The sequence below is a fragment of the Pogona vitticeps genome, chromosome 1, assembly GCF_051106095.1.
Source record: "Pogona vitticeps strain Pit_001003342236 chromosome 1, PviZW2.1, whole genome shotgun sequence".
Lineage (NCBI taxonomy): Eukaryota > Metazoa > Chordata > Lepidosauria > Squamata > Agamidae > Pogona > Pogona vitticeps.
This window is the reverse complement of record NC_135783.1, coordinates 203,430,944-203,445,945: the sequence shown is the minus strand read 5'-3', so window position 1 is coordinate 203,445,945 and position 15,002 is coordinate 203,430,944. Positions and strand designations below refer to the sequence as shown.

Genomic DNA, 15,002 nt, shown 5'->3' with positions numbered 1-15,002 from the left:
GATAAAGCTCTCTAGCATGAGTCCAGCGTTCCTGGCGTTTTGACCCCAGTTAGACGTCTTCTGGGATAGCCCCAATCAGAGGTGAGCAGAGATCGAATTGGATGGACTCCCCGGTTTTCAGCCTCTATCCTGCTGCTCTCTGCTCCTGAAACTTACATATTGCTGACACATTTTAGTGGTATGGCAGTGGAAGCAAGCAAGAAAAGCAAACGCATTACAGAAGACTGGATGGATGCTTCCTCCCAGCACGAGAGGCCCAGCTTTCAGTCCCATCATTCTCAGAAGCCTGTTCATGGAAGTCATGACAGAAGGGCCTTCTTGGTAGCTGCTCCCAGGCTTTGGACCTCTTCTCCAAAGGGAGGTTAGGGTGGCTTTCCTCCCTGCTGTCCTTTTTTGCAGCAAGCAAAAACCTTTGGCAACAGCCTGCTAGCTAAGGACAAGGGTATTCGTAAGATTTGTTGGTTTTCTTCAATATCTATGTATTGTTAGCAGTTTTACTGACATGTTTTCAAGGTTTTTATTTTATTATGCTTTGTTAAGAGAACTTTTATGTTGGTTTTCATATTTGTACCTAGTACCCTGTTATGAATCACAGCTAGAGTAGAGCCACTGAGTCAATGGCATTTACATCAGCGTCACTCATGAATCAACAATAGATTCAATGGGCCTGTTCTCTAATTGATACTAGAAATGAGATACTGGTCATTACATGTTTAGTGGTACTGTTTTTTTTTTTAAATTATTGTATAGCAACCTTGAGCCCCATCCTGGGTAAGAAATGCAGCATATTAAGCATATGCATAAGAACAGATGTAGATTTCTTCTCATTTCAGTCATGATCTGGCCTCGTGCCAACTTATCAGTCCTGGGCATTTCATTTTTGTTCCTGTTGAGTTTTCTGTGATGGTGTGGCAAGGAGTGAGAGTGAAGCAAGGAGAAGCAACACGGGAAAGGGAAAAGAGATAAAGAGGGGAAAATTGTCCAGTGTGCAGGCTCCTTGGCTCTTGTATTTACCTACAGAAAATACCATGGATACTGGTTTTAAGAGACACCTTACATGGGCAAATGTTAAAGGAATTACCTGAATAGCATTGGTGTTTTTTTTTTTTCTTTCAAGGAAAGGATGCAAACAGTGGGAACATGGTAAATTTGGAATTTCAGGTATTCCTCATGACGGTCCATATAGCCTTTCCCACCCCCATAATAAGGAGAGTCCAAATATGCAAGCAGTTGGAGTGGTCCATAATAATAATGAAGAGCAGATATTTACTAAAGCTAATGGTTCTTAATTACCCATTTAAGACCAAATCATCCTCAAGTCCTTTTCATAACAAGAGGAATGGCTTGCCACAATATACTGTACTGTTTTGGGGAAAATCCATTATTCTTCCAGCTACTGTGAGCAGGACTGCAGCTAAATTCAGCAGGAACAGGGCAGCTTGGAGGGGATGAGGACAGATCATGTCATAGTCCATACTACACAGAAAGTCCCTGAGCTTCAACCCTGTGAGCCCAGCCTCCACTACACCACTGCAGGCAACATGTAAACAGTACAAGAAAGAGGTTGCCCTGGTGGAAACGGTTTAAACAATATTCTATTTGCAGTACAATTTGAGACATAGCCTCTTGGGGCACAAGACCCAGTGTGTTCAGTGGGCTGCTCCCAGTGAACAGATACAGGACTGCAGCCTGAGTCATCAATTAAAATGATATACTAGTCAAATGTTTAGGAAACAAGGAAGAAAGCCTCAGTCAAAAATCTGGTTTAAATCAGAGGAACAACTCATTTGAAATCAATTTAAATTGCCTTCATTTAAACCAGGCCCACCCCTGCTGCAAGCCTCTGCTTATTCTGCATGCAGAATAGGAAGACATGCACCCTCAAAGAGTTGTAATCTTTTTCACTTGATGAAATGCAAGGTGCCTCTATCTCAGGGGAACAATATTGTTAGGGTAAATAAGGGTGTTAATGACACTGAATTGGCAGTTTTTCTTCTTTATGCCCCCAAGAGAGCAGATGTCAAAAACAAGGAACGGAAAGGAGGGGTCAACATCTTAGGATCAGTAATACTTTGCAACCCTACTGATAAGTCATTTAAATAAAGCAAGCTTCCTGCTTCCAGGCTATTTCCAAGTGAGATATCAAATACTGTATAATCCCCCCACCCCCATTCTTCAGTGAGTAAGGGGAGTATTCTGAAACTAACTTGTTTTTAGAGAGCCTTCTAATGTTCAAGTGGAGAGTGAAATGTTGCTAAAGAAACTGAGCTCACCGTGAAGTTTTGAATGTGATCTCGGACCCAACAACCTAGCAAATAAAAATTCTTCTGGAACCTCAGGGATAAAAGGACACAGTTCTCAAACCCCTTATTCTGCACAAGGAGGTTTGTAACGAAGGGCTGCCATGTGGCCAAAAGGCTCATCTAGCCAGAAGTAAGAATACTCTGTTTATCTGCTTACAGCTATTCTTACCCATGTTCTGATTGTTCTTATGAAGTGGAGGTGGAGAGAATTTGCAGGGAAGACATGAGTTGTTAGAGAAATATATTCGCATTAGGGTGGAATGTTAGCAATGCTCAGCCAGTACCAGCTCTGCCATGAGGCAGAGTGCGGCATCTTCCTCGGGTAGCAGATTTGGGGGACTGTGGAAGGGCAGCAAGTTGTTAGCTTTTTCATTTGTTATTGCTGTAGTTTTTCTGTAAGGGACACACACATACACAGAGAGAATTGAGCCTCCTGTGCCAATATAACTTAGCTTTGGGTGCAGCTCCCCTTGACTTCTGATGATGTCAGAGGGAAGGCACACTCTGTTGCTCTGCTTCCTGCAGCAAAATGTCTAGGGCTGGCCCCGTATACAGTTTAGTTGCCTGTCGGCACTTTATTCTGGTTTTTTTTTTTTTTTACATCCAGTGCACATTGGTTACCTTCCAGATGTGTTGGTTTATGATTGCCATCCATGGGAAAAAATGGGAGCAAAGGCTTGCCACAGCTTTGCTCATGTCAAGCGAACATTAATGTTCTGTTTTCAGCCTTTGAAGCAAGGGAAGCCAGCAGTCCAGCGTAGCCACTATGATCAGGCAAAGGCCTGGCAGGGAGAGAAGCCTGAGTGACACGCAGGGAGCTGTCCAGCAACTTCAGCAAGCTTAAGAAATAAAGTGCTGAGCTGCAAAGGGAGCTGTCCACAAGAAGGAGGCAGGCAGCCATGGAGGGGGTCCTTAAAATGCCTTATGGCCCCAGTCTTCCTGGTGGGGGCCTGTCCTGGAACAAACTTTAGGAAAGGCTTCCTCCTCTTAAAGAGAGCTTGAAAATGTGATATTTTGTGCAGCCAAGGGAGTGCTGTGCAGTTACATGATTTGGACTCCTTGACTGCTTTGATTTCATGTCTCAGCAATCATCTTGGAGAGAGTACAGCCAGGGAGTGACTCCGGTCAGGGTGCATGAAGTCTCCCGATGATGGAGGTTTTCTTTCTGCAATGTGGTTTCGCAGACTTTCAGAAGTGCTCAGAAAAACTCACAACATGGATTTTCAATCTGCAGGTAGAGTATTCAACCCTCTACCTAGTCAGGATGGTGCTTGGCAGGCAAGGGATGGTGGTGTTGATGTCTTGTCAAGTTCCAAGAGGACTGCATGTTCCCCAGCCCTGCTCCCTAAGGAGCCACACGACAAAGAAAAGCAACAAAGTTGACCTAGGATGAACTTTCTGTCACACATCCTTCAGTGTTGCTGCATCATAGAGGGATTGAGTTGGGGGATCTAACGGCCTAGACAACTCTGTTCCAATAGTACCACCCCACTTTCCTGCGTGTAGAGACTAAAGCCATGGTGCAGTGATAAGTAGAGTTCCAGTACTGTGACGAGGCAGCTTTTATCACCACGAATGACATCACAATGCAACTAAAGTCCCCCTGTATTTAATAGGTGCTAAAATCGGAATACAATGCCATGTAACATGATGGATCCCACCACTGCCTCCAACTGCAGGACTCCAGACAAATACCCCACTCTTCCCCACAGTTTTATGTACTGGCTTTATAGTCTGGCTTTATGCCAGAGAATGGCACTGAAGGCAACTGTCAGCATTAAAGTCAAATTAGTCAAAGCCAACTGAATCACAGAAGAGAAAGGAAAATGCATCGATGAAAGAAGGAGCTGCATCTCCCTGTTCAAAGCCCGTTCCTCAGCCCCCAGTCAGAGACCCCAAAGCCCTTGTGAATCAAAAGGGTCTTCCCCCACTGATGGAAGGACAGCAAGGAGAGGGTCAGCCTAGCTTCCTTTGGGAAGGAGCATCACAGCCTAAGTGCAGAGTCAGTGAGAAAACCTTCTTTCACACTCACACCAAATTTACCCTCAGATGTGGCCAGGAAGCCCCTCCCCCCAAAACTCAAAAACCTCAAAGCCCAGTTAGGATTGTATGGGAGAATGCTGTCCTTCGCATAGTCTCTGGGATCTCGGTAGTAGCAAATGAACAAGCACAGATGGCAGTGAAGAATCATCTGGTCTCAGACCTTGCTTGGTAGTGGCATATTCTAAGTTTAAAAACCACAGGAAGACATTTGTCTAAACTTGCTCCAAAAAACAAAACAAAACAAAAAACAAAACAAAAAACCAAGGCTCCTTAGTCTCTCTCCATTGCTTGTATAGACATCAAATGCCCCTTAATGTTTAAGCTTAAATCTATATTTCTATGATTTAATTATTAGCTGTTGGTGAGTATCTTGTTGCTAAACACATCTAGAGAGCAGACACATTGAATGGATAGCTGAATGGTAATTCAATACTTGTGTAAATTCCATTGAGTCAGTGGGTCTACACTAGTTCAGAATAGTGACAAAATGCCACAGGAGTACTTGGGGAAGAGTGTGGATTTTTACAGTTACACAGTGCTCTGTTGTCATATTTTACCAAAAAAAAAAAAAAAAAAGACTATGCATGTTTACTCAGAAGAGCAACCTGACAGCATGTTAAGAAAAAAAAGAGTATGCTTAAAGCCAGGTTTTAATCGCAAAGGCTCTGATGAAATGAAAATGCTCAGGCCGGAATGCTGGAATAGGCTTTCAAAGCAACAGAATTCCTCACAACACATTCAAAACTGTGAGACGTGTCCTTTGTGATGAAATTAATCCCACTGGTTCCGATGGGATTTAAATGGTCTTTGTTTGGAACATGCTTTTCTTTTGATGTGGAACACAGCAGAAAGGCCCTCCAGAGGCTCTCCTCCTCCTCCTAAGGAAACCTGCTATGCTTTCCTTAACAGCTGTTGTGTTTTTGCGTTGTCTGGTTTGCTCTGCATTCCCAAGACAGATGAGGATCAGGGTGTGATTTAGTGGCAGGCAATCCTGGTGACTGTCTGAGACTCCAGTCATGAGAGAGGCTGCTGGGCCCTGAATAGGCCAGTCATGGGTTGTTTACTTAGCAGCTGAAATCAATAGGACAGCCAGCTGATATGGTCTATGAACAAACACAAATGAACAGATCAAGGATTTAGGGATAAATTCTGACTGCAAGTCATGTACCAGAGTTATGAAATGGTCCACAGATGTCGTTGTTGTTGTCTAGTCATTTAGTCGTGTCCGAATCTTCGTGACCCCATGGACCAGAGCACGCCAGGCCCTCCTAGCTTCCTCTGCCTCCCGGAGTTGTGTCAATTTCATGTTGGTTGCTTCGCAGACACTGTCCAGCCATCCTCTGTCGTCCCCTTCTCCTCTTGCCGTCACACTTTCCTAGCATCAAGGTCTTTTCCAAGGAGTCTTCTCTTCTCATGAGATGGCCAAAGTACTGGAGCCTCAGCTTCAGGATCTGTCCTTCCAGTGAGCACTGAGGGTTGATTTCCTTTAGAATTGATAGGTTTGTTCTCCTTGCAGTCCAGGGGACTCTCAAGAGCCTCCTCCAGCATCACAATTCAAAGGCATCAATTCTTCGGCGGTCTGCTTTCTTTATGGTCCAGCTCTCACTTCCATACATCACGACAGGAAAAACCATAGCTTTGACTATTCGGACTTTTGTTGGCAAGGTGATGTCTCTGCTTTTTAAGACGCTGTCAAGGTTTGTCATCGCTTTCCTTCCAAGAAGCAGGCGTCTTTTAATTTCGTGGCTGCTGTCTCCATCTGCAGTGATCATGGAACCCAAGAAAGTAAAGTCTGTCATTGCATCCATATCTTCCCCTTCTATTTGCCAGGAGGTGATGGGACCAGTGGCCATGATCTTAGTTTTTTTGATATTGAGTTTCAGGCCGTTTTTTGCACTCTCTTCTTTCACCCTCATTACAAGGTTCTTTAATTCCTCCTCACTTTCTGCCATCAGAGTGGTATCATCTGCATATCAGAGGTTGTTGATATTTCTTCCGGCAGTCTTAATTCCGGTTTGGGATTCCTCCAGTCCAGCCTTCCGCATGATGTATTCTGCATATAAATTAAATAAGCCGGGGGACAATATACAGCCTTGTCATGCTCCTTTCCCAATTTTGAACCAATCAGTTGTTCCGTATCCAGTTCTAACTGTTGCTTCCTGTCCCCCATATAGGTTTCTCAGGAGATAGACAAGGTGGTCAGGCATTCCCATTTCTTTAAGAACTTGCCATAGTTTGCTGTGGTCCACACAGTCGAAGGCTTTTGCATTATCAATGAAGCAGAAGTAGATGTTTTTCTGGAACTCTCTGGCTTTCTCCATAATCCAGCGCATGTTAGCAGTTTGGTCTCTAGTTCCTCTGCAGGATGTTCCACAGATGTACTAAAATGTTATTCAAATATTGAAACAAAGTGAGAGGGTTCTAAGGATGCTTACCTTCCCAGGCACCATTTTGATTGCAGCTAATCCACATAGGCCCACTAATCTCAAGCATGCATGACACAGCTATGGTAGCCTTGCATTATCCCCCACATGTGTTATTCCCAGTCTTCCATAGTAGGAAGTTGTTGTTGTTGTTGTTGTTGTTGTTGTTGTTGTTGTTCTTCTTCTTCTTCTTCTTCTTCTTCTTCTTCTAGCACTTAGTCTCTAAGGTGCCACCATGTTTTGGTCTTAATTTTTTCATTTTTGTTTTGTTTTTGTCTGAAATTCTGTTTTCACTGAAAAAAATATTGCAAAGATTGGATTTAATGGTTGCTGTTTTTACGTAAGGTCTTTTAGGGAAACTTCTCAAAACCCTGCTGTAACCTAGGTTTTCTCCAAGCTGAGTGCTGAAGTTTAACGGACTGTGTCAGAACCAACCATTAGGCAGCCAGAAAGGGTTTTGTAAAGAAAAAAAATGTTTTCTGAATTATCTCCTTGGTGAGAATGAGATGCATTCTTTGAATATGTCATTTAGCCTCGCATTTTTCTGATTAAAAAGCAATTACAGCTTGAAGGCAGTGGTACTTTGACTCTGGATGGCTCTACGCAATCACTGGGATAAGAAATGCAAATACATTTGGTGCACTTTGTCTCAGGGCCGCATTTCCTTAATGCTTCTCTCCAGTTTTGTATGTGATGAAAATGTGCATCACCTACACAGTTAATTTGTTGCTACTGCGATTTGCATGATTGCTACTGCAGCACATCTAATGCACTAAGACCAGGGTGAGAGAAATGTCATAGGTATCTGTTGGATATTCCCCGTGGTAGAAACCAGAGAGGTGTGTGGTGCTGAATACCAGTGTTATATCATGCATAGACTGTCAGGGCTGGACCTGAACACCTCTGTTGGAACCCCTGTTTCCATCACAAAACTCAGTGGGTGACCTTGAGCCATTTGCTTGTTTGTCTCATCTGCCTCTGAGGATTTGTTGCAAGGATGAAACGGAGGGGAAAAATCCCTTGAATGGTGCCTTCAGCTTTTTGGATGGACAGGTTATAAATTAATTATGAATGACATCATAGTAGCCCTCAGTCATCTCTAATGTTCTTAAAATTGTGGTGCTCGTGCCACAGCATGACTCTACTGTTTAAAACAAAAATCAATTTGGATTTGTTATTCTTAATCTAAAACCTAGCTGTAAGATAGTTTACCTATGTAGTGAATCCCAGAATTTCAGCCTGGTTATCTCAGGTCGCTGATACTTTCAGGTCAATATATCATTTCTTACCCCCCACTGTGCTGTTCCATGCTAATAGCAGGTAAAAGAGAGAAAACCTTTTTTTCTGCATGGGTCATATGACCGCAATGAGTGTAAATTTAACAGAGAAAATTAAAAGATCAATTGCGACTGTTCTTGTTTTTAATTCCTTTGGATTGTCCTCCTTGAGGGCTCGAACAAACTGACAGTTAAAGAATCGTACGTATTGAAGGTTAAATCCAATTAGTAGATCTAAAAGGTACTGAATGGATGGGACTTGTTGCTGTTCCATTGATTCAGTGGATCTTTTCTCTTTGGGACTACAGAATGGATTTTATCACGGAGAATTTATCTTATGGCAGACGGTTCATCTAAAACAAAAGTTATATGCACATGTTTTGACTGATATAGCTTGAATTAAACAGGAAAACTCTAGGGCCTTTTAGGAAAGTATAAGAAAATGTGTGACACTTTTGGATAGGCACTACTGAAATATGCAACACGTCACCCTGAGCAGGAGGTCCCCATATTTTCTTTTTGATAATAAGATTCAAGAGCAATAAATGTCTGCCATGTTCTTGAATACTGGACTCCACCAGTAATTGAAGATATCTGCCATTCTAACATTTTGTAGGTCTGTAGTCTAAAGTATATGAAACTCCATGGCTGCTTCCACCTCTTTTCAAGAGATAGCCGTGTCTGTCTGTTTCGGCATGTTATCACAAAAGAACTCCCAAACAGACACAACAACAATGTGTATAGTGCCATTTTAAAGACATGTGTTGGAAGAAGTGGTGTATAGTCCATGGAAGGTTACACAGAACTAAATCTGCTAATCTTAAAGGTGCTTCTCTTTTTTCTGATCCTTTCTGCTATTTTGCAATTCATACTTTGTGTCTTTAAGAGTCATTGAAGTTGTGAATGATAGGAGTAATTTATTTGGGGCGGGGAGAACCCTGTAAATATAGCGGCTAGAAAGTCTTTTTGTGTGGTCCATATATTTTACCATCCATTGCACACACAATTGGTGTTCTCCCCCCCCACACACACACAGGCTTGTGCAGGGAGGCATCTAACACCTACCGGCATGAACGTGAGTTCCATTCAATACACAAGGTGGATATCCAGTTTGCATAACAAGCTAGCAATCACACAGAGCAACATGGGTGGAGGAAGCACCACGTTCTAGCAATGCTACAAGGATATTGACCATCACAGCTTCCCCCTTCCCTCCGTAGTTCTAATCAATTAACTTTTATAGAAAGGGAAAAGTAAACATCGACCTAAATGGACCTCTATCTTATAGCTGCATATATCACAGTAGCAACTCATAAAAGCATATTCGGTTTGCATTTGAATGCATAACTTTTATGTAAGAGTTCTTGGAAAACCAGGCTGTCGTGGCAGCTGATGGAGAAAAATGAAACCCTCAAGAAGCAAAAGCTGTAACAAGAGAGTGTAAGACGGTTTCATTGGGTTTTTTTTTCCAGGTCATCCTCGCTTTTTCAACCAGCTTTCTACAGGGCTTGATATCATTGGCTTGGCTGGGGAATGGCTGACCTCTACGGCGAATACAAACATGTGAGCATTCCTTTTGCAATCTTCTCTGTTAGTCATGTCAAAGCAAGAACGGGCTCCACATGTGTGGTGGGGAAGAGAGTGGGCAAAAATACCTCTGCAGGCTCTGTCACCTCCAATGGACTTGGATGGAAGGAAGTGATAAGGGAGGCAGCAAGAGGAGCGGATGCAAAGTTTTTTCAGCATTGTTTGCCGCCGGCCAGATCAGAGACGGAACACAATTTCCCGAGCAATGCAAACAGGGCTGGCCTGATGGGTTGTCCTGCTCAGGGTGAATGTGAGCCTTTCTCCATTCTTGGTACAGAGCTGGACTAGCTGCTGAATTTTACTTCAGTAGCCCATTTTGCCGGCAATGGCATAGCTTATTCCACTTCAGTGGAGGAAGCCCAGGGCAGGCTGTGTGGCCTGCACTGCTCTGTCCTCCCACTGCAGGGAACAGCGGGGAGATCTCAAAAAACAACAACACCTTTTGAACATGGGGCTGGGGAAGGTGTCATCTTTACCTCAAATGGCAACTGCTGTTCTCCCTCACCTGGTGTCTCCCACCTGATACAACTACTGAGCAAATGGTAGGGCCTGTCTTGAGTGCATGCTTTCAGAGATGGTGATTGTTATTTCAAAAGAGCAGAAGACAAGCTTTTGTTCCTGCGACCTCCTTAGGGCTAAAAAAAAAAAGTGGTGCCAAGAAAAATAGAGACACTAGACAAATTGGTAGGCTTAGCCATGGTCATTTTCTTCCTCTCGGGGCTGTTCTCAGCTCTGAGTAGACGGAAGGATAATTAGAGGTGTGGAGGCTTACAGACAGATTCATCAGAAGTCTAACATTTATGGCACAGTGCTGTGAGGCCATGTTGGGGAAAGGAAGAAGGCTGTAGGACAAGCCTCTCCTTGGGTGCCTCGGAGACGCTGGAGAGAGTGAGGTTAGAGGAGAAAAACCCACAGAGATCATGATCTACAAGCCCAGAGGTGTTTCCAGGTTTGTTTTTTTTAAAATTGTGCCATCTGCCTGCCTCATTCATAGAACATGGCAGATGGCCTGTATGTACAGTGATATTTTCAACATGTACCTGCTCTGTGTTTTCGTCCTTTTTTTTTTTTTTTTTTTTGCTACGTGGATAAGTATATTAGGGAGGAAAGAGACGGAATAGATGGACAATCAGTTTTGATCAGGAGCAGTAAACCACCTTTGCCTCAAAGACCCTATGAAGAGTTTGAATCGATGAAACTCGTTATCAGCACAATAAGTGATGCCTGCATTTCGTACACTTTAGGAAGGACAGCCTAAGCACTTCAGCTGCTTCAGATTTGCATCTGGGGAGGAAGAGGTGATCCACCTCTGGCAGCTGCTCATGAGGGACCATTAAAGGGGCCCATTTCACACATTTACAGTGAGGACTGCCTGCTTAAGCAAATACTGTACAAGGTCTGTGATTATTAGCATGTGTTCCCATCTGTTCAGGTACTCAGGGTTTACTTCCTTCCACCCACTTCCAGTTACCTTGTTTACAATTAAATCAGTTCTCTTGGTTGCAATCTCTTTTTCAAATTCTCACTTCAGTTCTTTAGGTATTTGAGAGTATGTGGACTAATAATTTTAAAAACACAAATCCATTATGCATGTTTACGGTGAATCATTTCAAACCTGCTTCTTCTCTAACAAGCCCCAAGCAGCATAGAACAAATAAATATACGAAAACCACCCTTCCCAGCATAAAGCACAAAGTACAAACAGGTTATATCATTATACTTTCATTGATGATGCTTATAGACCAATCAGAAGGCAGCAAGAGAGAATACAAAGACACTGCAATGCTTAAAGACAAAACAGATAAACGACTGGCTAAAACAGAAAGCATAATTACCCACTGAAAACTTTCCTGAAAGGTAAGGTTATCACCAGCTTCTGAAAACATGTTGGTGAGCACATGAACTATGCCTGTAGCAGAAGGGAATTCCACTTCAATTTCCAGACTATCCCTCCCTTCAGAAAGGAAAGTTTCCCTGGGCTGAGTTCTAGTTGCTTTGCTACATGTGTGTGGAAGGCAAATGATGGCATTACATCCCATGGTTTCTGGCTGGTGATGAATGAATAACGACTGGAATCTTTAGGAATGTGTGTACCTGCTGGCTTGCGGTGTATCTGCCAGCTGGCTTGAGGTGTGCTCAGGAATTCCGGTGAGGACTCATTCATGGCCAGCCAGAAGCCACTGAATGTTTTCCTGTTTATGTCTGCATGCATAACAAAGCAACTCAACTTCATCCAGGAAAGTGCAACTCCTCCACAGAGACTTGAGCCTTCCAAAGGAGTTTATGTAAAAAAAAATTGCCCTTGACAGAATGGATTTTAAGCATTTTTAAAAATTCCCTATTACCACAAAAAGTATGTGAGATGCCCCTTTCTCCCACTGATGTACCATGGATTAGAAACCACTATATGGAAAAAGAGAATGACATAGTGCTTTTACTGACAGGCTTTAAAACAGGCGAAAAGAGAACAGAGTGCCGGTGGGGGCAGATGACACTTTAGGCAATGCTGGATTTCACAGATTCATGCAATGCCATTATTATTATTGGGTGTTGATGTGCTACATTGTGGGGGAAGAGTTAAAAGCCAGTTCAAGGTGATAGTTGGTGTTCGTCCAGTGACAAAAATGGCCATTTCCCCAGGAATGGGAGGCAGGATGAGTGTTAGACGAGCCTGGGAGCAATTTGAAATTGTGTATTGATTTGCATGCACTTTAGAAAGTGTGACAGCCTAGGAGGAGCCCAAATGGTCATCCCTGCTGAGCGGGTGGAAATGGCTGGAAGTCTCGCCCTGTGGATGAGCCAGTTAATTGTTGGTACGGTGCCAGCAAAGCAAGGCTTCATCTCCGCTGCAGATCCACAAGGGAAGGCCCTCCTGATGCTTGAAACGTGGCCCATGGGCAATGCTCTTCTGAGCAGGGCACACTTATGAGTGCAGTGGCCTGCCGTATCTGTTCCTGCCATGCACATAGCATCAGAGAGCCCTACACATTTGACTTATCAAAAAACACTGTAGGGGAAAAGTTGCCGTCATTAGCATCGTTTATATATAATGCATCACTCCTCGTGTTGATTTCTTTCCCATCCAAAGTTGCTGTTCAAAGCCACAAAGCAACGTTTTTTTTAAAAAGCTAGAAAAAGACTTGCACTTTTATTGGTAAAAGGGCTGGTCCAAGATATTATGCTGCTGGAGGCAGAACAACATATGGCAACTTCCCTCTGTTCGGTCAGGTCAAGATGCTTTGGGTCCAAAGTCAATCACATTATTTTGGGCCAAGAGGCCAACCCTTCCCCCATAAAAATCTTTTTTATCCCCAGGAATAAAGTACAACGAGACTAAATAACCTTGTGCTGCCTTTTCATGATGTCCCAAACCTGCTGCCTGAGGTGGCTGCCTCAAGGCATGACTACATTGGCAAAGTTATTTGGCTTTGTGTCAGCTTGATTCACAATCTCTTTTGCAACTGCATTCAGTTTAGGTGGCCAGACAAAGACCCCAGGTTGTTTGGTCCGTACTGGCCCCTCAATCTGATGTGATTCGATCCATGCCCACAGTTAGCCTCCCATCATTCATTATTGCCCTCCTGCCAATCTCTGGGTCTCTTTTTATAGTCTGCCCTCAAATTACTAGGGATTGTTTAAACAGTTGCATGGCATGAGGAGAAAGGATCAGTTTCTTAATATTCTCCATATACATATAAACATACGTACATACCCCAGAAACACTGTACTCTGGTGGAGTTCATCAGAGTTGTCTTAATATTATATTGATTTTTATGGGGGGTTTCCTCTCTTTCCGGGCAGAGGTTATCTAAGGCCAAACTAATGTAGCAACCCAGTGCTAAGGAGGTCTAGCAGTAGACTCAATAGTTACTTTGTTTTTTAAATAATTAAAAATACTTTGGGGCTACTAGGGAGAAAGATTATGGGGTTGGATGTTACCTTTTCTCCCCCACCCCCAAATCACACTCCAGCTGACTACATCACCAGAAATTCACCCGAAGTCATGCATCCTAGTCCTTTTGTAGAATTAAACAGGTGAGTTAACAAAGGCAAAACACAGTTCAAATTGTTGTGGTTTGAAAAAAGTAGACACCCTCAGTGTCAGGGGAAAGGGGAAAAAAGATAGGCTGATTTGCATTGACCTTTGTGCCATGTAATATTTGAAAATGCTTTGCATGTATCCATGCCAGTTCCAGAGCAAATTGCGAGGTATTTTCCAATGTCGTTGTGTGCTCACCCTGCCTTACGATAGATCTGGGTTGATCGTGGGTTGCACCCAAAATAGCTTTAAAAGCATTATATGAGAAACACAGTCCAGAAAATGATAAACACTTTAGATCTCATTGGTCTTAAAAAAGGATGAGATGCCCCGCTATTAAGGAGAGTGAGATGGCTAGTTTGAGCTGTCATAAAAGGGCAGTAAACTGCAAGTTATTTACTCAGTGGTTGAAATCCTGTTATTTAGGGTAGCAAATTGCAGACAGAGTAGGCCCATTGAATCAGTGGGGATTTGTTGAGTGAACTCCTCCATGAATTCCATTGATTAAAATTGGCCTACTCTAGTTGCAATTTAAGATGCAAGGTAACAGGATTTCAGCCGTTGTGAAAATTTCCCCAGAGGCCACTGGCTTAATTTGTTGCTACAAAAACAACAAGGAATCTTGGAGTACTTCTGAGACTAACAAGTTGTGCTTGGCATGAGTTTTTGTGAGCATAGCTCATTTCTTGAGGTGAAGGGAGTACAATATTCAGGCCACATGTTTGTACACACACTGTTTGTGGAGAAGAGGAATAAGACAGAATGAAATGAGATATAGAAAAAGACAAGTGTGACACAGTTCAGTGACAGGTGCCAATTCTTCCATGATGTTCAAGAAGAACAATATGGCATTCTCAGTGTTCTGGGGAAATCAAAATGACAGCTGCTAGGAGATGTCATGATGGCTCCTTCCGCAGCTGAAGCGTTGCCCCCGATCAGACATGAATCTTAGACTGAAGGAGTGGAAATTGAATTTAGCAAGCCTGTGGTAGCTGCTGGTTTTCTGTTTGTTGGATAGAGGGCGCCACTTTGTTTTCTACAAAATACTCTAGAACAGGGCAAGGTCCAGGGAATTCTGGGTAAATCAAAAGCATAGCAAAACATCAGTGGACAGCTGTTCACTTTGCTGCCACAACCAACATAGGCAGTGGCAGAAGAGAGTAAGAACAAAAGCTACCGAAGGATGAATCTCTGGAAAATGTTGACGCTGAGGCTGTCCAACTACTACCGGCGCATCAAGAGAAGGCAGGATTCTCGGGGGGGGGGGGAAGCAAGAATGATGAGAAAGGTCAAATGCAGCAGGAAAAAAGGAAGACCAAATATGAGATGG

The 15,002-nt window shown here is 43.2% G+C and overlaps 1 protein-coding gene across 6 annotated transcripts in view; it reads left to right on the top strand.

Annotated features, from left to right (window-relative positions):
• The window catches only part of GAD1 (glutamate decarboxylase 1), a 66,638-nt gene that overhangs the window by 26,136 nt on the left and 25,500 nt on the right, over positions 1-15,002 (top strand). For 5 of the 6 annotated variants that reach the window (XM_020789453.3, XM_020789455.3, XM_078394366.1 and 2 more), the window contains exon 6: positions 9,519-9,609. In XM_020789453.3, coding sequence (XP_020645112.1) covers positions 9,519-9,609 — 91 coding nt within the window. Of the gene's footprint in view, positions 1-9,518; positions 9,614-15,002 lie in introns of those variants that run through there. The other variant, XM_072981524.2, reaches the window with a different exon arrangement.